The 24,864-nt window shown below is 51.9% G+C and overlaps 6 protein-coding genes across 6 annotated transcripts; 3 read left to right on the forward strand and 3 right to left on the reverse strand.

The window, feature by feature from the left end:
• Positions 1-520: 520 nt before the first annotated feature.
• Positions 521-6,100, forward strand: BROUX77_002728 (uncharacterized protein; the record flags this gene model as incomplete). The annotated part of the gene is made up of 4 exons (XM_073747301.1): positions 521-613; positions 725-1,336; positions 1,408-4,395; positions 4,454-6,100. 4 exons carry the CDS (start codon positions 521-523, stop codon positions 6,098-6,100), a joined length of 5,340 nt encoding a protein of 1,779 aa, XP_073607810.1.
• Positions 6,101-6,950: 850 nt separating this feature from the next.
• BROUX77_002729 (uncharacterized protein) lies at positions 6,951-8,348 on the reverse strand (the record flags this gene model as incomplete). The annotated part of the gene is made up of 4 exons (XM_073747302.1): positions 6,951-7,343; positions 7,421-7,722; positions 7,844-7,909; positions 8,330-8,348. 4 exons carry the CDS (start codon positions 8,346-8,348, stop codon positions 6,951-6,953), a joined length of 780 nt encoding a protein of 259 aa, XP_073607811.1.
• A 2,474-nt stretch (positions 8,349-10,822) lies between these two features.
• BROUX77_002730 (uncharacterized protein) lies at positions 10,823-15,988 on the reverse strand (the record flags this gene model as incomplete). Its single annotated transcript, XM_073747303.1, has 3 exons — positions 10,823-13,127; positions 13,190-13,824; positions 13,892-15,988. 3 exons carry the CDS (start codon positions 15,986-15,988, stop codon positions 10,823-10,825), a joined length of 5,037 nt encoding a protein of 1,678 aa, XP_073607812.1.
• Positions 15,989-18,326: 2,338 nt separating this feature from the next.
• BROUX77_002731 (uncharacterized protein) lies at positions 18,327-20,419 on the reverse strand (the record flags this gene model as incomplete). Its single annotated transcript, XM_073747304.1, has 3 exons — positions 18,327-19,359; positions 19,434-20,016; positions 20,164-20,419. The coding sequence occupies 3 exons, from the start codon at positions 20,417-20,419 to the stop codon at positions 18,327-18,329; spliced, it is 1,872 nt and encodes a 623-aa protein (XP_073607813.1).
• A 1,312-nt stretch (positions 20,420-21,731) lies between these two features.
• On the forward strand, positions 21,732-23,008 carry BROUX77_002732 (uncharacterized protein; the record flags this gene model as incomplete). Its single annotated transcript, XM_073747305.1, has 2 exons — positions 21,732-21,805; positions 21,850-23,008. The coding sequence occupies 2 exons, from the start codon at positions 21,732-21,734 to the stop codon at positions 23,006-23,008; spliced, it is 1,233 nt and encodes a 410-aa protein (XP_073607814.1).
• Positions 23,009-23,805: 797 nt separating this feature from the next.
• On the forward strand, positions 23,806-24,486 carry BROUX77_002733 (uncharacterized protein; the record flags this gene model as incomplete). Its single annotated transcript, XM_073747306.1, has 1 exon — positions 23,806-24,486. The coding sequence occupies one exon, from the start codon at positions 23,806-23,808 to the stop codon at positions 24,484-24,486; it is 681 nt and encodes a 226-aa protein (XP_073607815.1).
• Positions 24,487-24,864: the final 378 nt, after the last annotated feature.

Raw genomic sequence — 24,864 nt, forward strand, 5'->3', positions numbered from 1 at the left:
TGTTTGGTATTAACATTGCCGAAAATGCTGCGCCATGACAAGAGAGCTATAGTAAAACACCAGCTAGTTGTGAGTTCGTAGATGGGTCTACCTGTTCAAGCTGGAAGCACAACAGACCCTAACTCGGTCTAACCCTGAAAGGCATTTTTTCTGACTTGTTTACGCGCAGGAAAACAGCAACCTCCCCAACAACGAGCGACAGCCACAACATCCCTCCCCAAGTTGCCGTCCAAGATTCTCTGTCATTTCAACAAGGGTTTTCATCCGCAAAACCTTGTTGCCAGCTTCAAATCGATCGAGGCCTTACCACAACGCCCGCCCTATTTTCCATATACTTGGCTCTAGTCGCGCGATTTGACTTGTCCACTTTTTCCCATCAACCCAACCCTTTTACTGCGGCAGAATACAACAGGCCTCCGTTTCACCTGCTTGCTGGCCACCGCTCTCTTCCAGCAAAATTTACCCCCTCCCCTCGCCTCCCGAGACAACGACAACTCCTAGCCAGCATCGTCAATCAACAATGGGGTTCGACTTCTCAGATGATTCAAGCTTTGGAATGGGCGACGACAATGAGTCTGATGCCTTTGTTCCTGAAAAGAAGAAGCCAGTTGCCGTAAGTTGTCCTCTAACCATCTCGTCTAAATCTTGTGTCGTTGAAGAAGTGGCCGTTGATATATTTAACGCTGCGGTCATTCTGTAAACATGTTCTAACAGCTCCATACAGAAGGCGAAAGCTGCACCAAAGAAGGCTGCCCCGAAAAAGACTGTCCAAACCACATTGACCGGTAGTAAAGTTTCGGCGACCAAGAAACGAACGAAACCCCTCAATGCCAGTGACGACGACGATGAAATATCCGGACTCGATGACACCCCTCCGAACTCTAAAAAACAAAAAAAGGCCCCTACAAAAAAGTCGGCTGTTGCTGCCACATTGGCCGACATGGAGAATGTTAGCTTCATGGACGAGGTGGAAGTTCCCGTCCCAGCATCAGGCAAAGATGGCAAAGACAAGACAGCATCAGAGCAGTACCAAAAGTTGACACTACTCGAGCATGTTCTTAAGCGCCCCGATACCTACATTGGCTCTACCGAAAGGACAGAGCAACCAATGTGGGTTTTCAACAAAAACACCAATCTGATGGAATACCGTAAGATTCGCTACGTTCCTGGCTTGTACAAGATCTTTGATGAAATCCTTGTCAACGCCGCTGATAACAAGCAGAGAGATGCCCATGGCCAAGCGCCTATGACCAGTCTCAAGGTCAACATTGATCGTGAGGTGGGCGAGATTACTGTTGAGAACAACGGTAAAGGTATTCCGGTATTAATGCATGATGTAAGTGCCCATCACTAATGTAGCATATTCCAATCCCGGCTTATGGTGCTAACCAGCTCTTAACCTTGTAGAAAGAGGACATGTATGTTCCTGAGATGATCTTTGGTCATCTGCTTACCGGTTCAAACTATGACGACGACGAGAAGAAGACAGTTGGTGGTCGCAACGGTTACGGTGCTAAGCTTTGCAACGTTTTCAGCACACAGTTCACACTCGAGGTGCAAGATAGCACAAATGGAAAGCGATACAAGCAAATTTGGACAAAAAACATGAGCCAGATTGGAAAAGCCAAGATTACCAGTAGCAAGTCTTCGGATTTCGTCCGTGTCACCTTCAAGCCCGACTTTGTCCGTTTTGGTATGCCTGATGGTATTGACGATGATCTGGAAAGTCTTCTCATGCGCCGCATTTACGATATGGCTGGTACCATCCGTGGCGTCAAGGTTTATCTAAACAACAACCAGATCAAGGTCAAGAACTTTGCGGCGTACAGTGAACTGTACGCCAAAGCCATTGCTAAAGAGCGCGAGGCTGAGGAGGGCGGTGAACCCAACACCACTGTCATTACTGATATTGACAAGACACGCCCTCGCTGGGAAATTGGGTTCACTGTGTCGGACGGTACTTTCCAGCAAGTCTCTTTTGTCAACAACATCGCCACCACGTCTGGAGGTACACATGTCAACTACATTGCCGATCAGATCACTTCGTCCCTCCTGGCCCATCTCGACAAGAGGAAAAAGGGACACGCGCTCAAGCAGAATCACATTCGCAATCACATCTTTATCTTTATCAACTGCTTGATCGATAACCCCGCCTTCACCTCCCAGACCAAGGAACAGATGACTACAAAGATCAGCCAGTTTGGCAGTCGTTGTCAGTTGTCGGATTCCTTTTTGAAAAAGATTCAGTCCTCAGAAGCTATTGCGAAGATTGTCAGCTATGCTGAGCAAAAGGCTGATAAGATGTTGGCCAAGAGTGATGGAAACAAGCGCTCCCGTATCAACAACGCAAAACTTGTCGATGCCAATTTAGCTGGTACCAAGCATGGTCACGAATGCACCCTGATTTTGACTGAAGGTGACTCCGCCAAAAGTTTGGCTGTTGCCGGTCGTGCTATTCTCGATCCCGACCGCATTGGTGTCTTCCCCCTTCGTGGTAAAATGCTCAATGTCCGTGATGCATCACTAGACCAGATCACCAAAAATCAAGAGATCCAAAACATCAAGCAGTTCTTGGGCTTGAAGCACAAGGCGGTATACACCGACACCAAAAGCCTTCGTTATGGTCACCTTATGATCATGGCTGATCAGGATCACGATGGTTCCCATATTAAAGGTCTTTTAATCAACTTTCTGCAGGTGCAGTTTCCGTCACTTTTAAAAATCCCCGATTTCTTCAGGGAGTTCATCACGCCAATTGTCAAGACGTGGCAAGGTAGCAATCCTAAACGGCCCTTACGCATGAAGTCTTTCTTCACTCAGCCCGAGTACAATGAGTGGAACGAAATCCACAAAAACGACAAGCCGAAGTGGCACTCTAAGTACTACAAGGGTCTGGGTACTTCTTCCAACGAAGATGCCCAGGTATACTTCACCAATCTTGACGACCACTTGAAGGTCTTCGAAACAATGAAGATGGAGGAGTCTAACTTGTTCGAGCTGGCTTTTTCGAAAAAGAAGGCTGATGCCCGTAAAGAATGGCTGGGTAGGTTTGTTCCTGGAACATACCTTGATCATACGACAAAGTCCATCACCTACACCGACTTCGTCAACCGGGAGTTGATTCTCTTCTCCATGGCCGACAATATCAGATCTATTCCGTCAGTGCTAGATGGCTTTAAGCCTGGTCAGCGCAAGGTCATCTATGCTTGTTTCAGCAAAAATATCGTCCAAGATATGAAGGTGGTTGAATTGGCTGGTTTTGTTTCTGGACACACTTCATACCAACACGGAGAAGCGTCTCTGCAGCAAACCATTATTGGCTTGGCCCAGAACTTTGTGGGCTCTAACAATGTCAATTGCTTAGAGCCTAGTGGTAACTTTGGTTCTCGTCTTGCCGGTGGTTCTGATGCTGCCTCTGCTCGTTATATCCACACTCGCCTCTCACCTTTTGCGAGAAGAGTCTTTAGCCCTCTGGATGAACCCATTCTCGAAGACCAATACTCTGACGGCAAAAAGATTGAGCCCATGGTCTACGCCCCTGTTATTCCTATGGTTTTGGTCAACGGTGCTGATGGTATTGGTACGGGTTGGAGTACCTCGATTCCAAACTACCATCCGATTGACATCGTCACAAACTTGAAACGCCGCATGGGCCGTTATGATCCTGAGAACCCTGAAGAAATACCCTTTGAGCCAATGATGCCCTGGTTCCGTGGCTGGAAGGGCACGCCTGAAGCTGCAGGCCCTGACCGCTTCAAGTTTAATGGTTTGGCCGAGGTCAATGAGAACAACCCCAAGGAAGTCATTATCACAGAATTGCCTGTCCGTATGTGGACAGATGATTTCAAGGCCCGACTGGAGGAAGTCATAGCTGGTACCAAGGGAGCTAGCTGGATCAAAGATTACAAAGAGTTCAACGACCACCAGAATGTGCATTTCGAGGTCATGTTGGACGAAAAGTCTGTCAAGTCTGTTATAGATGAGGGCATTCTCGACCGCTTCAAGCTCAACAAGCAGGTCGCTACATCTAATATGGTCGCCTTCAACACTCAAGGCCAAATCCACAAGTATGAAAACACCGAGGAAATCATGGAAGAATTTTACCACTATCGCCTTGACATGTACGAGAGGCGCCGCAAATACTGGCTGGATGTCTACCACCACGATTACCGCAAGCTAAAGAACCAGGCTCGCTTCGTTCAGGAAATCATTGACGGCAAGTTTGTGGTCTACAAGAAAAAGAAGGATGTTCTTGTCCAGGAGCTGCGCGATCGCAACTACGAGCCTTTCCCGAAACAGGCAAAGAAGTCGACGGATGAAAGCAACGAAAACGACCCGGAGAACAAGGATGATGACGATCTTGGCAGCGCCGGTGACTACGATTATCTTCTTTCTGTGAGTACTACCCCCCGCTGATTGTTACTTCTTTGAACTTGACTAACATTAATGAAAGATGCCCATTTGGTCACTCACACAGGAACGACTAGAGCGCCTGCTTGAGCAGATAGCTCGCAAGAAAAACGAATATGACGAGCTAGAGGCCAAGACAGCCAAGGATCTTTGGATAGTTGATCTTGATGCTTTCTGCGAAGAATGGGAAACCCAGCTTCGTCTTGATGCTGAAATCCGGACAGACATTCGTCGCAAGGGTAGAAGAGCCTCTAGGAAAATTGGTGCTGGTCGTGGTCGGAAAGCCTTGAAGGCCGATGATGATGACTACAACCCGACAGCCAAGGGTGCCCGTGGCGGAACCAAAAAGGCAGCGGCTGCTGCCAAAGTTGCACCGGAGAAAACCCATATGCGTTTCCAGGAAATGTTCAACAACCAAGAGAAAAAGCCTAAGGTCAAGAAAGAGGAGGAAGACGACAATTTCATGTCTGATCTCTCAGATGGAGACTTTGCTGCTCTTAAGCGTAGCAAGCCCACCACATCTAAAGCCAGCTCTTCAAAGACAACCACTTCGAAATCGTCGGCTGTTTCCCAAAAAGCCTCAAAGAAATTAGTCAAGGATGAGTCTTTGGATGATTTGGAGGACGAATCCGATGATGTCGTTCCTGTCAAGACAACTCTTCCTCGTCGCGCAGCAGCTGTCAAAGCATCTAAGAAGACTTTTAGCTTCTCTGACGACGATAGCGATGAAGACGGTCTTCTTGGTGATGTCGGTGACATGGTAAAGGGCATTGGTAGCAAGGACTCTGAGGCCGATGACAAGAGCCGCCTTTCTAAATTCTCCATGTCTTCTACCAGTGGTTCGGCTGCTGCGGCTGCTGCAGCTGGTGCTCTGCCCAAGAGTCGAGGCAAGGCAAGCAGCATTTCCAAATCATCTGCCTTTGATTTTGACGATAGCAACGATGATACCAACTACGAAATGCTTGCCAAGTCGTCCCCAGTCAAGCCCAAGAAGAGCGACACTACAAAGGATGAAAGCGAAGAAGAGGAGGATCCATTTAACCTGTCCGACGTAAAGCTGACTCGCAGATCAGGTGCTTCTTCCAGCACTTCGAGCGTGCTAGCATCCCTGGGTACAAAGAAGATTCGCAAGCCTGCGTCGGCTCCAGTTGCCAGCACAAAGGCCAAGCAAGCGCCCGTCAGACGGTCCAACTCTTCAACAGCGCTATCTCCGGCTGCCAAAGCCTATGCCGCCAGAAAGGCGTCCTCTAAATTTGTCGTTAGCGACGACGAATCAGATGCGGCGCAAGAGGAAGAAGAGGATGAGGAAGCGTCTGACTCTCCCCCACCCGCACCCAAGCCGACTCGCAAGGTCTCGGCCTCGCGGGCCGCCGCCGCCGCCAAACCAGCTGCCAAGCCAACCGTCAAGGCCAAGGCAGCTGCCTCCTCCTCGTCCAAAGCCAAAAAGAGCCGGGCTGCCGTCCTGTCCGACGACGACGACGATGACGACGACGACGATGTTGTTATGAACGACAACGCTAACGATGACGACGACGACGACGACGACGACGACGACGAAGACGATACGCTGCCCGTTCGCACGTCGGCGCGGCCGACGCGCAAGGCTTCGACGGCCCGCAAGCCGGCGCGATACCTGGAGCTATCGGATGACGAGGATGACGATGACGACTTTGAGATGGGGTCGGATTAAGCTGTGGGATTATCTTTGTTTAGCTTTGCTATTTCTTTTTTTTTTTTTTCTTTTTTGCATCTTACAAATTCCGAGTTTTTTGATGCCATGTTTTTTTATAATGTTGATATCTCTTGAGAGTCTAGGGGGGAAGGGGCGGGGGGTTTCGCTTGTTAATGTTGATATTCATTTACCACGCTCTTGTCTTTCTTTTTTGATTGAATGATTTGTGATATCCCTACGCATCATGCCGTGAGTACATAGTTTGAACTTTTTTTTTAACTGTCCCTTCTTCTTTATCCTATTGCTGAGGAGATGACATACATGTATACACACAAAAAAAACTGCACACACCAGAGGTCTCGAGGCACGCAAAGGAGGAGGGAGAGGGGGTAGCTAACTCAAAACGACACAGAAATCATGGGGAATAATGACACGCAAAAAGAAAAGAAGGGGGGGAGGGGAGTAAAGGCAATAAAGCACAGGAAACATTGGTGACATAACAAGAGACAAAGAGAGAGAGGTGGCTAGGAGGTAGCGCGGGATTGCCACTAGCATGGTTTCGGGAGATGCAGTTCTGGAATCAATCCCTATGCAGGCGAAGGTAGAAAAGTGTCGGCTGCAATTGGACAATTGTACAGGGTTGGCATTTTTTTTGTCTTGCAGGGAACCCGAAGAACCCGGGGATACCATAGGTCAACCGAGAAACAGTTGCATGTTCGGCCGGATGTTTAGGGCCTGAGTTCAGACGTGGCACCATGCACGAGGCCGGAGCAGGGTTTCTTTGGTGGAAATTGTTGTCTTTTTTAGTATTTCACAGAGCAGGATACATGGCGCATTATACGGCTGCGAAGATACAAGTTGAACCAGCTTAAGCCAGCAGGGGCTCGGCCTCGGGAACCTCGACGGACTTCTGCTCAGCAACCTCCTTCTTTAGCTCGCTAGTGGGGGCGGCAGGGAAGTCGTCAACCTTGATCTTCTCGGCATGGCCACGCAGCATGGACTGGGCCTTGGTGGACAAGTTGCCAAAGTGCTGCTTGGCAACGTCACCAGCCTGAACAGTGAGTTCGGTGGCAGTCTTGCGCAGCTCGGCGTTCTTCTGGGCAATCAGGGCGTAGAGCTTGTCAATCTGGGCGTCAATAACCTCCTGGTTCTCGCGGTAGACCAAGGGACCGAAGAAGATGGCGCTAACGGTCATGATGCCCAGAGCCCAGTAGGGAAGAACTTTGACAAGGTGGTAGGACAGGAAAGCACCAATGAGGGCCTAAATATGCGAACAGGGCTGTTAGTTTGTGGGTGATCCTTTGGTACACAAACTTGGAAAATGGACAGTCGACTTACGGCACCAGAGACGTAGACGTTCTCAACGTAGATGATCTTCTGGGACTCGGTGGAAATGAAGTTGGCAAGCTCATGAAGATCGCTGGCCATGGCCTCGGTGGCATCACGAGAAATGGTCCAGTACTTGTGCGGGCGCATCTGGGAAGTCAAGCCGTTGCCAATAGCCAGCTTGCCCAGAACCTCGGCGGCAACAGTAACAGCGAGAGTCAGGTAGGTGAGCTTGAAGGCATAGCGCAGGACATCAATACATCTGAACAGGATGATGGCAGTGACAATCGAGCCGTAGGCAATGCCGGAGTCGCCTGTGAACAGCTGTTAGATAACAAGAAGCACGCAGATAAACATGACAGGGGTCAAGTGGGGTTCGTCGAGCTGATAAGTGGTGAAGAAAAAAAAACAGAGGCACGGGAATGGGCTACTCACGGGGGTTGTTCCACGACAGAAGATACTGGAAGTAAGAGCTGAAGGTCTCGCCTGCAGGCTTGGGGGCTATTAGAGAGAGCAGGTTAGCATGAGCGGTGGTGGTGTGGCGGTGGAGACGTGGGCGGCATCCGATGATGCAATAGAAATGACGGCAGGTGATCTGGCTGTAGTGAGGGGTACGGATAATGCGGTCTTTCAAGCCCGGATTGGCAGCTCTAGCGAGAAGCACACCCACGGAGAGGGGAATGTGGTGATGATTGCGTTGGCGGTATCAGATGCCGCAATATCAACGAGGCAAGGGGCGGCGGCGGCGGGCAGGATAGAGATATGAAACTGGATTCATGGCTCGTTAGAACGGGAGCAATCAGCTGGCCTCTCTCGCAAAGCACCGAGCGGCGGGCGTCTCGGGCTGGATCAGATGGACGTGGCAGGCCAGGCGGGGGCAAGACGAAGAGAGAGAGAGAGGGCAGAAGCAACATACCTTACTAATCTTAGCATCAGCCATTGTGGATGTGGATGCGTGCAAAGAAGGAAATGAGTCACGAGCTCTGGAGCAACAACGATATCAGGGCGCTGGAACGGGCGGCAGTGAGTGCGTGCAAAGTAAAATAGGCGGCGATATGAATATGAAGATGAAGATTGGCGGTTTAGGTGGTCTTCCGGTGGGTTTTGCAGGAGGGAAAGAAGAGAGGAAGGAGAGGCGAGAGAAAAAAAAAGAGAGAAGGAGGGAGGAAGGAAGGAGCTTTGCCAGAATGTGGGTTTCTGGTTTTGCAGTTTGGGTAGTTGCTGCGAAAACAGAGGCCAGAGCCCAGAGACAGAGACACAGGGACAGTCGGAAACAGAAGGGGGGAAGACAACACAGGCAATAACTAATGCCACAGGCGAATGTAGGGGAGGGAGCAACTAAGAGGCAAAGTGGGCTCTACCTGGCTCGCATGGGCTCAGCTGAAGGGGAAGGAGGAGGATGCATACATATTAAACGCTGCTTTTTTTACCGGCCGGACAATTGGACACAGGAGGGCAACAACTTGGATGGTGGTTGATGTGATTGATGACAATCGCACTCTCACGGACGGTGCTGCTGGTAGTTTCCACAGAGGCCGCCACTAACTATCTAAATGTCTATCCATTGTATTACACGCAACTGGGGAAGCTGCCAATTGGGATAGAAACAAGCCCGAGCACTTGCTTCGTTAGTGTTAGCTCAAGATAGTTAAAACAACCGCAGGCACTTGCCTAGCTGGGTGGTTGGTTGATGCCAGCTTGCCTGAGCTCTTGCCAGCTTTGGAGCTCTGGCGTTGGGCTTGTTGAATCTCGGTCCGTGGTAGCTGCGTTTTTGTCAGCCAGCACAGCTTGAGCGTGACTTTATTCACAGCACAAGCTGAGATGTGCACACATAAAATATCTAGCTATTCTATTGCACGCAGTGATTTGGTGAGCTTATGGCTATTCATGTGTTTACGTCCTGTATGTTGTCATCTTACCGGCCTCACAAGATCACATCAAACCACCAGCAACGAGAGCCTGAAACTCTCCATCAGAGACATGCCGCCCGTGAGAGGAGCCAAGACCCACTGCACCCAAGACAACAGAGGTACTGGGTACATGGCCTCTAGCTGGCTCTCCACCAAAATTCTCCGTAAGCACGAGTACCCGGTACTTTGACTGCGTGGCAGCTGCCACCAGAGACCCCGACAGCCGGCCTGGCCCAAAGAAGCCGGAGATAGCAAGTATCGATTACGCATGGAGGCATTTATATAGTTAGTGAGAACAAACTACAGCATAACTCTACGCTCTGGTCTTCCCGTCCCGCGTCTTCAAGCCATTTCAATTTCACCCTGGATTATCGACGCAGATAGGCACCATCCTTTACAGAAGAGGGGCAGTCGTAAAAGACGTTCGTTTCCTGCTGATCTCGTGCGGCTGCATCCTACAGCAGGGCAGGATTTGCATGTGATAAAGAAGCAACGAGCCGAGATCACAACACCACGCCGGCTTATCGACGGGCTCTCTCACACATGAATCGGCGGAAGCCTGAGAACAATCTGTGTAAATCTACAGACCTTTGAGAAATGTATAGTTACAGACCTGTAGTTCCACCCGAGTCCCTTCATTGCTTGCTTCCTCCAAGCCCCAGCCCAGACCACTGGCCCGCCGTGCGCTACATGGCATGGGCAACCCAAAACACTTCCCAAACAGGCTCTTCTTTGCTATTTGCCTGTTCGTGAAGGCGGCCCGCAGCCCACAAAAGACAAGGTTCTTGGGCTCTCGGGTCGCTGGCCGCCAGGTGGACAGAGCGTTCCGAACGAACTCTGGGACCAGAATGTACATGTGTATGTACTTACACATGCATACACACGAACAGCATCCAACTACCACCTCTCTGTCACTGTCTGACATCTGTTTCAAAAAAAAAAAAGACTGCAAAACATGTATTCTGCATGCGGCTGACCTGGATCATCATCTTCGACTCCCCCGAGAGAGGAGAACGCAAATGGCCGTGTTTGTGACTATAAAAAAGACGCGTACCACAGAAAAGAACCAAAAATAAGATAGTTATTAATAATAAACATGAATGAGATGCAAGTGTTTAAACGCTTCGAAAGGAAAAAAAAAAGACAGCATAGTAGAAGGGTACAGCCAAAGAAGGGGGGAGGGGGAAGTACAGTGTTGGTAGAAGCCTGGCTCTGCTCCTTGGGTATAAGGTTTCGGAGTTGTATGTATACGGGGAAGATAGAAAGGGGTAATAGTTAAGTCGTTCGTCAGTCAACATGTTCTCGTGGTAGTCATCATCGACCGTTGTCGCCAAAAGAAACGCCGACCTTCCATGCCTGCAGGGAGTCGGCAAGCGGCAGGGCACCAAGGGCAGTACAGGACAGCGGCAGCCACAAAGCCGCGCCGTAGGATGCATGATGCATGTGATTTAACACGCTGCAATACAATGCATCATGCGCCATCCATCCATCCGCCACGCATCCGCTAACGGCGCCATCCGCCCCAAAACCCACCGCCACCGCCGGCGTTGCTCACCGGCGCACTGGCCGCCGTGTTTGTGCGGTTCGGCGTATGCATGTCTGAGACGCCGTACTGCTTCTTAAGCGAGTCAATCTTTTGCCGCAGCTCCTCGACCTCCTGCTTGGCCATGGCCTCGCCCGTCTTGGCCTGGACGAGCTGCAGAAGCAGCGCATCCTGCTCGCTTGTCGGCGTGGCCCCGGCCGCTGTGGCTGCTGAGAGCGCCACCGAGTCGCGGGTGCGGACAGACGAGGCACGTCGGGAGAACTGTGTTTGCGATGGCGAGGGCGACGGTGGGCCGCGGCCGAGCCGAAGCTCGCGAAGCCCAGAGCCGCCGGCCTTGTCGCCGTCCGCACCGGGCACGCCGGCGGCTGCATTAAAAGCATTTCGGATGGTTTCGGCAGCGCCAGTCGCAACGTTGATAGAGTTTGTCGGTGCGGTGCCACGAGATAGTCGCATAGTCTGTAGTTGCTTCTCCATGCGCTGTTTGTCCTGGTGCATGGTGCGCATGCGGGTTTGGCTGTCCTTGAGCTGATCGCGGAGCGAGGTGACTTCGTTGTCTAACGCGTAAATCTTGCGTTGGAATTCTTGCGACTGGGATTTGGCCGCATTCATCTGATCTTGGGCAGAGCGCAGTTCGTCTTCCAGGTCGGCCTTGGACATTCCTGTTGTCGGCGATGCAGCCGGCTTGTTGTCGTCGTCGACGTCGTCGCTGGTGTCGCCTAGGGCAAATCGCTTCTCGACGGTAAGGAACAGATCGGCATGTTGGTCGAGGTATGCGTCGGGCTTGGCTTCATCTGATGATTCCTGCTGTTGACGTAGTCCGCTGATAAATGTCTGCACAGCCCGCTTGTCTTCCTCACGCTCGTCTCGCTCCTTTTCAAGTTCAGAAGACAGGATAGCGTGGTTAAGCTGCAGTTGTGTCAGGGCGGCCAAAAGGTCTTCGATCTGGTTGTGTAGATATCGTTCATCGGTCTGGTTCTTGGACGTTGATAGGATGCTCGCGGACTTGACATTAGTGGATGCTGCTGTCGCCGGCGCAACCTTGGTTGCGGGAGGGAGCACGGTTGCCGTAGACTCGACAGAAATGGAGTCGTGCGAGGAAATGGAGACGGTAGTAGCTTCGGTGGACGTAGACGTGGTGGACGCTGAGCTGAGAATGCTGGAGTTGCTGGCCGCCTCCATGGAATTCAGGGTGCTGGCCAGGCTCTGCTTACTTGCACTACGATGCAACATGCTCAGCGGACGCGACGTGGGCGCAGGACCGGGACTGAGAGTATTGGAGCCAACGCCAGCAGAAGAGGAAGAAGGAAGTTGTGTTGGCGGCGGATGAGATGCAGGCACAACCTCAACGGACGATTTGGCATTGCCCGCCGAGGGAACAACAGGGGCAGAGGGAGGTTCAGAGGCAGTTGACGCAGTTGACGAGGGGGCGCCACTAGTGGGCACAGAGGAAGATGAGGTTGGTGTAGATCCAGGTCCAGTAGGCGGACCAGTAGTGCCTGTGAGGATTCCCAGGCCCAGGCCAGATCCCAGGCCAAATCTCAGTCCCGCGTCCCCTTGCGATGGGGAGGTTGGCGCAGAATTGGAATCAGGGGGAGAGGTTAAAGTCGGTGCCCCTGGATCAGAAGTGGGGCCCTGTGTCCCAGGGTTTGGTGGGTTGTAATTAGCAGCCCAAATGCGGCCAATGAAGCGAGATGCCGCAGCAGATACTGCAGCTATTTTGGGCGTTCCATTGGACGATCCAGAAGGACGGGGGGTCTGTGACAGCGAGGCAGAGGACGCTGGTGCAGAAGCGACTCGTTCAGACGGCTGTTCGCGATAAGCTTCTTCCAGCGCCTGCAGCTTTTCGCGGGTGACTGCATCTGAGAGTGCCACAAACTCGTCGACAAACTCGTCGGCATTGTAGCGGTAGCAGTCCCAGAGGCCCCGCGACAGCAGCAGCTGCATGGCGTCTTCCATCTCGCGGCACGCCAGGATCCGCGCCTCGTTCTTCTTCATCAGCGACAGAGCCACGCGCATGAGCGTCTCGTGTGCCCCCTCTGCAAAAAGAACATCGTACATGCGGAACAGCATCGGCAGTGGGCACGTGACTGCAAAGACACTGAGGAACCACTGCGATACATACGCAGCTTCCACCTGGAGGTCCTCCAGGTGCTTGGCCACTGCGGGCACCATGGTCTGCAACAGGCTGCGGAACTGGAAGATTCGAGCGTGGAGTCCTGCAAGGTCTGGTTGATAACTAGACCGCAGGTCGTAGTGCTCCATTAGCCTATAATAGAATTGTTAGCTCCGTTCGTGTAGCATGTGGCCCTTCAACAGTGTCCAGCTTACCGGACAAGAACACAAAATGCCTGCTTATCAGGCATATGCATCAATAGCGGGCCAACCACAAAGGCCAGCCCTTGACAATACCCGATCTTGGGGTCGTACACACTCAGGCACTTGAGCACGCGACCCAGCTTCTTCTGTCCTTCGCCATCGGGATCGCGGAACATGTCTACCCCAGGGAAGCTGCGGCCGAGATCCTTGCTGATGATGCGCTCGTACGGGCTGTCTTGCTTGCAAAGCTCGTCAAACTTGTCCTCTAACTCAGTATCGCGAGCGCCTGCCATGCTCTGCCAGACGACGCCACGAAGAGGGGGTGGAATGCCTTTGCGGATCTTGTGGGAAAGTAATGTCGGAAAGCGCGCCGCGGCTTGCTGGTAGTCTTGGACGATTGCAGCATAAAACTCCAAGTCGGTCATCTGAGGCATTTCGATTTGGGAGTACCGAAGGTTTTGAGGGACCGGGCTGCGCACCATTTTACGCAGCTGCGCCATGGAGGGAGGCCGAGACTTGCGTCTCTGTTCAGCTGGAGTCTTTTGGCTACTTGATGGTACCTGGTGATCAGGGTTTTGGACTCCATGGGGTTTCACAGACAGCTTTGCATTTTCTTGTTCCAGACGCGCAAGAAGAAGCGCAGTAGTCTAGATAGTTATTAAAGTTAGCATACTCGTGACCACGTGGAAAAAGACTGTTCGGTAGATTGCCTACATCATCGTCGCCGGGTGTTTTTGGGGTGGCCGCTTCTTTCAGTTGGAGCTTCTCCCAGTCAACCTCGTCAGTTTCCTCGCCGTCAGTTTGATCGTTCCCTTCTGTTATCACTTCGAGACCCTTGGGTTTTGAAATGGACGTGTAAAGTTGAGCAGAGCCTCTTGACATCGCTATTCCCGTAGCTATAGGCTGTGAAGAGCCGCCAGGGGAGGAAGAAACATCGATTACATCTTCCCTTCCGGCTCTTTGGTCAGATGAATCTGGCGATAAAGGGATATCCTGCAAGGGATAGTCGATGTCCATTGTAGGTGATTCGATAATAGATTCGCAGGAGTCTGGCAGCGACGGGGATCTCAGGGAGGCGCGTTCAAGCTCCTCATCCAAAGTTCCTGGAATGTTTATAATACCGTTGTCCGTGATTGGTGATGGAGATGGCGGAGCGTCAACATGGAGTCCTAACATGGGCTCGATCTGATCAATCTCCAAATTCAGACCAGCGCTGGGCTCCGGCGTCAGGGTACGGGACCGGGATTCCTGATGGGTGGTCTCGAGAATAAGTCGTTCACTCGCATGCTCCATGTCATAGAGCTCAATTTCCCGGCTGGTCGGAAGATCGAGTGCCTCATCGTGGGAAGTGTATTCGTGGTGTTTTGGAGACTCGGTGTATTGAACGGCAGGCAGCACATAGGAATCGCCGCCAGAGTTGTGGGTCTGAGTCTCGTGATCATGGCCAAGATCATGAGAAGTCTCGCCAACTGACAAAGCCTGGCTAGCTCGGTCTGGGTCGTCGAACTTTGAATCCTTGAGGATAGAGGTTTCAAGGTTGGGAGCTTCGGTTTCAGTCTCATGTAAGCTTGCCGCGTCAATGCTTTTGTGTTTTGTTGGTGGCACCGATTCACTGGTCTGTTTTCGAGATAAAGCATTCACATCCTCAGCATCATCTAAATTTGAAGGGTCAAGCCCAACAGGATACACCGGACTCATTGCTTCGTCTTCCAGAGATGGATGGCTGATGGCTCCCACGGGAGACGATGCTTCTGAATCCACTTCAAGCACGGCTTTCTGAACGGCCCGTTTGATGATGTCCTCGACGGCCTCGTCCAGGTCGCTCTCGGGGTCGTCAGTCGTCACGTGGGCATCATCCACCTCTACAGCCTCAGAAACACTTGCGTTATCCAGGTGGGGTTTCGCGTCGCTACTGTGTGAGTTTCGGGATATATCTGATACTGGGGACTGAGAGTTGAAGTCAACTGTCTGGAGACTCGGTGTAGATATTCGCAGTTCTACGTCAGAATCTACACTGTCGGCAGTCATCTGAAGCTCGGTCGCGAGGGAAACAAGGTCAAGCCCAGAGGTCTTGGCCGGACTGGCAGTTGTGGGTGTCTGGAGCTCGCTTGTTGCATGGTGGAGGTCTATAGCTGAGGTTTTGTCGGTATCTATGGATAGTTTTGTCTTTGGCGAATCGGGGGGTGTGATTCCAAGGGGCGATCTCTCGGCGTGCTGCGAGTAAGCGCCCGGCGAGTAAGCATCAGGCTGATATTGCTTTTTCTGCGGCTGATCAAAAGCCTCCATGGAGACTGGTTGTTGGTCATGTGGGGATTCTGGCGCTTCGTCTTCTGGTTCGGGCTCCTGAATTGTTTGTTGCGGCACTTCAGGCTTGGAGGCTGGTGACGGGGAGCGGCCGGCGTCGTCGCTCTCGGGCTTTGGTATTAACGGCGCAGTGGTCTCCTGTGGCGAGGGCTCGATGGTGAGAGGATCCTCGGGAATGGTATCTGGGGGGGATGGGCTTGAGCTTGTGGTGATCTCAGAGGTAGAGGCGGCGGGAAATTTAAATGCCGTGGTCTCGCTTGGTTTGTGGTGTTGGGACGGGCGGACTGGTGAGAGGGATTGGACGGATGGTGAGGCTGGGGATTTGCGAGGACTCGTCTTAGGTGTGGTGGCCGAGTCTTTATTAAGGGCAGAAACAGAGGCGGAAACAGTCGTGGCATCAGACGTCGCAAGTTTCAGAGAAGCGCTGGCCCCGGACTGGAGGTTTTTGATGCGGTCTCGGATTGACGGGTAGACTGCGTTTGGAAGGGCGGGATTTGACGCTGCCATTTTTCTTTTTGTTTCGAGGGAGCGACTGTACAGCCGAGAGCTCGCAGCAAACTGTGTGTGTGGTGTGAGGAGGAGAGAGAGAAGGCCGGCCGTGAAGCCAGGCGGGCAGGCCCAAGGCGCGAGGCGAGATGCTGGCTCGAGGCGGCGGGTTTGGCTGAAACGGACGAGAGGCGCAATATGGCTGGCTGGCTAGTTACGACAATAAAGAATACGCGAAGATGGGGCGGGCCAAGTGGCGGAGAGACAGTACGCGCGAGATCGAGGCGATGGTGAAGGCGGGAGGAGACGGTAGCAAGAGCGGTGTTTCTTGGGCGGGTGTAATTTTAGATTCAAGGCATCATAGTATCGATCAGGGTGAAGCGTAAATAGAAACGAAGAAGGGCTTCAATGCAGAGCGAGAAAGAGAGAGACCAGGTAGTTCGTGGAGGAGACGTGCCGGGCAAAAAAATTAATAATGAAAAATAAAAAAGACAGGCACAGGCAGAAATCGCCAATATTCAACCCACGGCAGCCAAAAGGAGGACCAGCCAGTTCAGTCTTTCTGTCAGCCTGTCGTCCCAGCTCGAGATATCGTGCAAAGGGAATTCCACAAGATAAAACACCAGAGACCAGGGCTGGCTGGCGTGGACAGTGCACAAGCGCAGCGAAGCGTAATAAAGCTTAATGCACGAGATTTACAATACCTACCTACACTCTATAGCCAGCTGCTCACCTCTCCTCTCCCCGAAAGGAGAACAGCCAAATTGTGCCTCTGCCTCTGCCTCCCAGGGTCTCAGAACCCCGAGCCCCTACTTCCTTGCGCCCATTGGCTGGCTGCTGCAGCATTTCGGGACTCCTTTTACCCCTGCTGCTGTCCCTCCCCTCACACCCTAGTTCGCGGCCATCTCTTACACATTCATACATATACATACATGTAGTTGGTTATATTCACCGCAGACCTGTCTTCTCCTCTCCCACTTCACCCTGTCTGCCATCACTGCCAACCTGTCTAGCGTGGTAGGTACACGCTGCATATGGCCACCAGCACCAGGTGCCCGCGGCTACTGGCCAAGGGAGGTCCGCCGGTTTCAATTTTCAAGCACGCTCACCCAATGCCGCTTTGATATATGCTTGTCCAGACTTGCCTCCTGCTCCAGAGCGCAGAAAAGGAGGATCATCGGCTATTTTATCCCCCCCCCCCCCCCCCAAGTCCTGTTATATCAGATCCGTCTGGACCTTTAGGGGTCTGATAATTGACACCAATATCCACCCATCCGGCCCCCTCCCCGCCAGACGTCCATTTATACTTGAAGCCTGCTTGTTTCTGAGTTTCTCTGCTTCAGATATGCTCGTTTGTTTCTCATCGACTGCTGCTTCTGCGTCTTAGTTAGGGCTTATTATAGTTGACCATCCATCCTCTAACACCAATCTTGCCCAGATCAAGTGAACTAGTTAGTTGGTTTGGTTGAACGGTATTATGCAATGCTGCGTCCACGGCAAAAGGCCCAACGTCATGCCATACTCGATGGCCCCGCGACAGATTCCCAGACGTTGAATCCCTAATAACTACACACGTATATATGGGCGGACTGAGGTCCATGACAGCTCCACCGCCTGCACAGATCGCCTCGCGACACACCCGTCTGACAGCCATGTATTAGCCGGAGATACTCCGGCTCACAAGCCATGTCTTGATCAACTCTGCTCAACTACACATGCAAAATGCAAAATGCAGATGCATCCGTCCATTCATTCATGCATGCATCCATGCATGGAAGCGCATCATCGAATCGGCCTCGCCATGCCAAACGAGAAAAAAAGAAAAAAAAAAAGAGAAAAAAGAAAACCTCTTTCTCGTCCATTCGTCTACAGATTGATCGACACTCCTCTCCTCCCCCGTAACCTCAGACCGTAGCCCAGAAACGGATGCGATACCGAGATAGCCGCGCTTCGTTGCCTTGAGAGAGAATACGCACGGATTCACAGGCCAATGCTTAAACCCCCGTCTCATCATCCATCACTGACACCAACACCAACAATAAACAATGCGCCAAAAAAAAAAAAAAAACCTAAAGGCAAAGCCCGTCTGTATCAGCCGGAGCGTCTACTTATGTACAAACATGTTTACATAGTTCACTTGAACAATACAATGAATGCTATTCACCCGCCCGCCCACGCTAATCATTCACCCACTGATAGCCAGCCAAGGAAGAACCGGCCAACTGTCCAGTTCAACCGACCCGCGTCAATGGCCATCACTAACCAAACACTAAACCACTCCACGTCCACACCCACACCCACTTCATACATTCCCCGCCAGCCAGCTTTGCGTCTCGGATCCCTCTGCCGTCATGTCGTCCTAAGACATGCCCGAGCCCCCGCCACCCTGGCCTGGCATCGGCGGCCGCTGCTGCATGCTAGACGGCCCCGGTATTTGCCCCATGCCGCCCATGGACCCCATTTGCATCGGGTTCATCTGGCCCATATGTTCAAACTGGCCCATACCCCCGCCCATCATGCCCATCTGCCCCATGTGCATTTGCGGTGGCATCTGGTGCTGCATGGAATTCATGGGCGCCATGCCCTGCATTTGCCCCATAGGCATCTGCCCCATTGGCATTGTGTTCATGGGCATATGGCCCATCTGGTGGCCCATTTGCGGCATGTGTCCCATTTGTGTGTGGGGGACCTGGCCCATGGGATTCATTGCGCCCATGTGCGCCATTTGCTGCTGGATCGCCATCATTTGCCGTTGCTGGGCACTCAGTTGCTGCGGCATCATTTGCTGCGGCGGCAGTTGAGGCTGCTGGTTCATGTTGCGCATCTGCTGGTGCTGGGCCTGTGGTTGCTGCTGACCCGGCAGTTGTTTTGCCTGTTGCTGAGGAGTGGGTTGGCCCTGGGGCGCGTGATGTGGGGCTTGGCCCGACGGCTGTGGCGTGGGCGGCTTATTAGGATGTTGTTGGTGCTGCACCGGGGGCTTATTCACGACCTTGGGATTTTGTTGCAGAGGCTGCGGCTGATGTTGTGATTGACCCTGATTTTGGCCCTGCTGGTGGAGGTGAGGCTGTGCCTGTGATTGAGGAGTACCGTGAGGTTGGCCACCCGGTGCACGTGTATTGTTAAAGGCAATTTCCTTACTGGGGTCCATGCCTGGGAAACACGCCTGTAGCTTAGAGTACAACTCTCTGATCAGCTTATCACGCTCCATCCGCTCACCCACAGCATCTATACTGGGCGCGTTCTCCCCATCAATGCCAAAGGGGCTGATTCTAAGACGCAAGTTAAGATTCAACGGGGGAGGCGTCAGGAGACTTGGCCGAGGTAAACCCTTCAACTTGGGATCAGCTAGACCAGCAAGATATTGCAGGTTTGAGCTCAATCGCCTCAAACATCTGGGATTTGTTAGCTCATGTGCCACATCAAGGTTTCGATGAAAAAAACAAACAAAACAATAGATAATACTTACTGGTTGTTATCTTTGCTGGCCTCTTCCTCCAAAACCTTGTCGCCTTCTTTCTTAGCCTCGGCCAGTGTGTACTGCAGCTGGATGGCTTCATAAAGTAACTCTTGGTTGATATCAAGCAATACAGAGAACCTTTCCTTTTGCAATGCTTCGGATCTCGGGCTATGTGATACCGGAGATGCGGCAGGCTGTCCTGCAGGCGTCGGTCCCGCAAAACTTGGAAAGGTGGGTGTTTGGGGGGTCGTTATGTTTGCGTTTGGTTGAGTGGTAGGCGGTTGCATGGTCGCCTGAGGTTGGGTGGGAGGTGCCGCAAACTGCGATTTTTGCATTGGCGTAGGAGTCCCTTGGGAAGCAACGCTCACGGGCCTTTGTGGTGTCCCCATGTTCATCTGTCCGGGCATAGCATTTTGAGGCATGCCGTGCCGTTGTTGCATGGCGGGGGACTGGCCTTGTATCTGGGGGTTGCCACCTGGAAATCCGATCGAATTCCCCATCATGAAGTTTTGGTTGAAAGGTTGCTGCGTGTTTGACGGCGACGGCGTACTCGCGGGGAAGGGCTGTCCTTGAAACTGTGTGTTCGGAAATCCTATCGAGAATTGTTAGTATACAGCCACGCGCACTGTGACACACATCCGTGTCGCAGCCAGTGCTTCCGCAGAAAGATATGGGCGCGATCGAGCCTCATGCGCTCGATCACGCTGTCGCGCGAATTGGGAGGAATCTAGTCACATACTGGGCTGGCCGTTGGCAGCCATTGGTTGCATACCCGGGTTCTGCATCATGCCACCTTGGGCCCCCATCATGGCCGGGTTTCCAGGCATGAAGTTTTGGCCGCCCATATTCTGGAATTGCTGAGGATTAAACATCATGGTGTTCCCGGGCTGTCCTCCGGGCTGAATTTGCGGGTTTTGCGGGTGTTGTTGCGGGTTGAACCCACCGGGCGAGCTGGACGGCGCGCCCGGAAAGAATCCGGCCGGGTTTTGATACATTTTGGCGTCGAGTTAGATGTGTCTGATGCGCTGTTCGAATGAGGCGGCCAGTAATCCAGATATGTTGCAGCCGCAAAGTTGGGGCGCACACGAGAGCTAATGGTGTTCCAGGACTGCACGCGCAAGGCTGGCGAATTAAGCGGCTACGACAGTGCTTCGTGAAGAGGTGCGACGGGCCAGCGTTGGCGACAAGAAATAAACGAGAGACAAGTTGGCACAGGTAGCCCAAGTTCAGAACATGCCATGTGGCAGTTCCTTGAGGCTGGGAGAGAATGTCGCGGTTGATAGTCGGACTTTGCGACAGGCGAATTGGGCTGCGTAATTCGCGATAATATTCGGCTGTTCCTAGGCTCTTCTTGCTCGCATGCAGGGTCGCCAATCAGCGCGCGATCAGGACAATAAAAAAAACGACAGAGTACAGTATAGTCAAGAAAATAGGACGAATCCAACGTGTGTAGGCAAATGTTATGGCCCTGAGCGTGTGGCCCGTTCTCGGAGACACAGCAAATTCTGGCGATCCAACGTGAGGCTGACGAGCCACTAACAACCGGTTTCGTGAGCCGGTCAGGTCAGATTCAAGGCTGCGATGCAGTGTACAAGTACAAATAGAAATGGGCGCGTCGGGATGGCTTCAAGCTTCGCTTTCGTAGTGTTGCTGGAGGCAAGTTCTGGTTGAACCTTGCCACAAGGGAAGATGCAGGTTTGCAGCAGACGCGCATTGCTTTGGACCAATAAAAAAGTGCAGAAGGCGCAGGGTGGGTCAGGTCTAGTTCAGCCTGGTTAGTCTTTTAAGAGAGCGCCAGCCTGTGGCGCTGTGTGGCGTCAGCACGATCAACCTGACAAAAAGTGTGACGGTGTGCAAGAAAGCCTTTGGAAATTGATTGATATCATATTCCTGGGTTTGGTACTGCGTCTCGACAGAGATCCAAATCTTGTTGAGTTTCTATTTGCTCAGGATTATGGACATTGCTTGTTCTCAATACACGACAAACCCCTGATGGCTAACCCTACTGTAATTGATGACTACAAGCTCAACACAATGTTGCTGTGTAACGCTTCCAAGATCAGTTAGTTCATACCCCCGATAAAAACATATCCACCACTCCAGCAAAGGTTTCATCGAGGTTTTGCATCTATAGTACATGAGTCACCCCGCCTACGTCAGTCGCCAACCTTTGACTCTGAATTGGCGAGGAACTCGGGTACTCCATAGTATATATATATTTCCCACCGCCGATACGTTGCCCATGGTGGCTTGTCTCTCTCATCCATCCCGCCATCTGTTTGTCTGATTCACCGTCAATTGCCCATCATGTCGCCCTTCAACCTGGAAACCTGCGCGCGTCCAAACATCCTTGCGCTTCAGCCGTACCGCTGCGCTCGCGAGTTCGTCTTTCATAATATCATGTCCCCTGGCTATAGAGCCCCAGTGGCCTGCTAACTTTGATGCTCTGTGTTAGTGACTACAAGGACGACGGCAAAAACATTCTCTTGGACGCAAATGAGAACGCCTTTGGCCCTTCGCTCACTACGACCAATCTTCCCAGTGACTCTCTTCTTTCCAGCGACGACTTCCTTGGCCTGCATAGATACCCAGACCCCCACCAGGAGCCTTTGAAGGAACTGCTGTGCCAGTTGCGTAACACCCATGCTCACACCTCCAAGACACTCCGTGCCGAAAACCTGTTTTGCGGTGTCGGCAGCGATGAGGCCATTGATGCTGTGCTTCGGTGCTTTTGCATCCCCGCCAAAGACCGCATATTAACTTGCCCTCCTACTTATGGAATGTACGCTGTCTCGGCCCAGGTCAATGATCTTGATATTGTCAAGGTTCCCCTCCTTGCTGCACCGACGTTTGGCCTTGACGTCCCTGCTATAATCAAGACTCTCAGCGAGGAAAAGGATATCAAGGTCGCCTACTTTTGCTCGCCGGGCAACCCCACTGGCTCCCTGTTATCCAAGGATGACATCACCCAGGTTCTCAACCACCCCACCTGGAACGGAATTGTTGTCGTAGACGAGGCATACATTGATTTCTCAGATGACAGTGCTTCACTTGCCGAGTATGTGCTGGAATTTCCCAACTTGATTGTCATGCAGACACTATCGAAGGCTTTTGGCATGGCTGGAATTCGTCTTGGTGCTGCCTTCACCTCTCCTCCCATTGCCCGCCTCCTGAACAGCTTGAAGGCCCCTTACAACATATCTTCACCTACTAGCGCCCTGGCACAATATGCCGTGTCCACTGGCCTTTCCATCATGCGGGACAACCGTGCAAAGATTCTCGCCCAGCGCCAACGCCTGACGGAAGAATTGCCCAAGATTGCTGGGGTTGGCCGTCTCCGTGGCGGTGTTGACAGCAACTTTTTGCTATATGAGATGCTCAACGCCCAGGGCGAGCCGGATAACACTGTCGCGCAGGCCATATACACACGTCTGGCCGAGGAGAAGGGTGTTGTAGTGCGGTTCAGGGGTAAGGAACACGGCTGCTTGGGCTGCCTCAGAATCACAATCGGTACAGAAGACGAGGTTACTCGTCTTCTAGCTTCAATCAAGAAGTGCCTGGAGGAGGTGCGTGGCTCTGCGTAAGGGGTATATATAGATGGACACGAGGAAAAACAAGATTTAGACGGAATTGATATAGTTTTATTTCGGAACTCGAGATAAGTATGCATTTCATCACTGGAAGGCAAATACACAAGGTGCTCCTTGATTCTGGCCTCTGCTCACTGATTGATTGAGACACAGCGGCCTCGACCTTTACTCCCAGCGCAAGGGATCATACCGACCAAGCGTGGCTATCGCCCACTCAGCATGAGCTGCGCTGTGAACCTTTTAATATATGCATGGTTCGAACGGCAGCTGAAACAAGACACAAAGCATGCGGTGTTGTACCTGTATACATGTGTACAGGTCTATATCGTCTATATCTGCCATGCTCTGAACTGGCGGTGAAGATCTGGGCTATTGTGTCGTTGGGACAGCTCAAAAAACAACTTGGCCATTGTTTTCGCGACACCATTGTTAGCCTTAGTCGCCTGGATTGAGGACAAAGATAGCAAGGGAGCTGTTTGGCTGTAGGGATAACCAATGGGTCGCATCGCCAAGATGCATAAGGTGCGGTAAAACAAGGGCTTTGAGTGAGAGGTTCCAAGACATCCGCATCATCCACGTTGTGATGCTATTCTTGTGTCGATGATCGACATGCTCGCAGAATACAAAAGTAGCAACTATATAATAGTAGGTCTGTCGGTAGACTTCAGTCTTGCTCTTCACTTTGACCACCTCATACTACCCCTCATTCTTCTTTCTACACTGGAGAACTTTTTTTTCAGCTGCTTCATTGTTGCAGTACATTGATAGTTTTCCAAATCTCGAGCATAAATATGATACAATCACTGAGTTCTCCCATCCACCTTGCACGACGCATCTTCAGGAGAAAGTCCGCCGCCCATGGCCAACAACCAATTGAGGATCTGCGAGACGCATCGCGCTCAAAAAAGAACAACGTTGACTACATTCTCGTCGTTTCGTCTGGGCCAAAACGCTGGCTACCAAGCCGCCAAGGTTACGCCGAGTACCCCAGCAGCATCTTTGCTCCTGATGGCTCCATGTACAAGGACTCGGCGCGCATAGAGTCCAAGGCTGGCTACATTACCTTTAGCAACTGGGGATGCGAGCACTGCGTTCCACAGGGAGTCAAGGAAAACGCAGACCCCAGCATCAAGGCAGGCACTATGGCGGTACTGCTCGAGATCAAGACTGTCAAGCTGAGCAAGCTGAGTCGCCAAGCTATCGACAACATAGCAGGCGATGGCAAGGAGGGCTTGCTGTGCTTTGGCCAGAACACAAGCCCACGCAACTGCGTCATTTGCTCGTCCAAGAAAATCCGGAAGATGCGCAGCAAGTTGCGGTGGAAGACGGTCGGCATCCCGGCGTACATGTCCGGAAACCCGGAGTGCACATCAGATGAAGAAGATCTCGGGCATCGAGTGTCATGGGAAAAACAGTCGTTGGAAAGGTATTCCAGTCTCCCCGAAGAGCCGCTTCCCTGGCACAAAGTATAGAAAGGCAATCGGAACTGGTGTTATGGAAGAAGTATAAAGAGGACAGCATGGGAACATATGGATTGTATTTATGTTATGGCATGGTTAACTAACTAGGTAGTTAGTTGTTATTGTTTCGTTTGGGTTATTTTAGCCTTTCTAGGGTTACATGGTTGGCCTTTGGTGTTAAATGTCGGGAATTTAGCATTGCTAAATTTATTGCCGAAGATTTTCCGGTACTCAACGTGTCTTGCATCACGTCACAAGTCCTGGATGTTTAGCTGGTGACGATAAACGAACCGACTGAGTACAACAGTGTTATTTGTTTCGTACAATGTAGTCATCAGAATTCCCACGACCCAAGCTTGCTCTCAGATTTTGTGCTTTACCATTATCTCT

The sequence above is a fragment of the Berkeleyomyces rouxiae genome (assembly GCF_048999995.1).
Source record: "Berkeleyomyces rouxiae strain 22BRR77 chromosome Unknown BrBRR77_ptg000002l, whole genome shotgun sequence".
In the NCBI taxonomy this organism is placed as follows: domain Eukaryota; kingdom Fungi; phylum Ascomycota; class Sordariomycetes; order Microascales; family Ceratocystidaceae; genus Berkeleyomyces; species Berkeleyomyces rouxiae.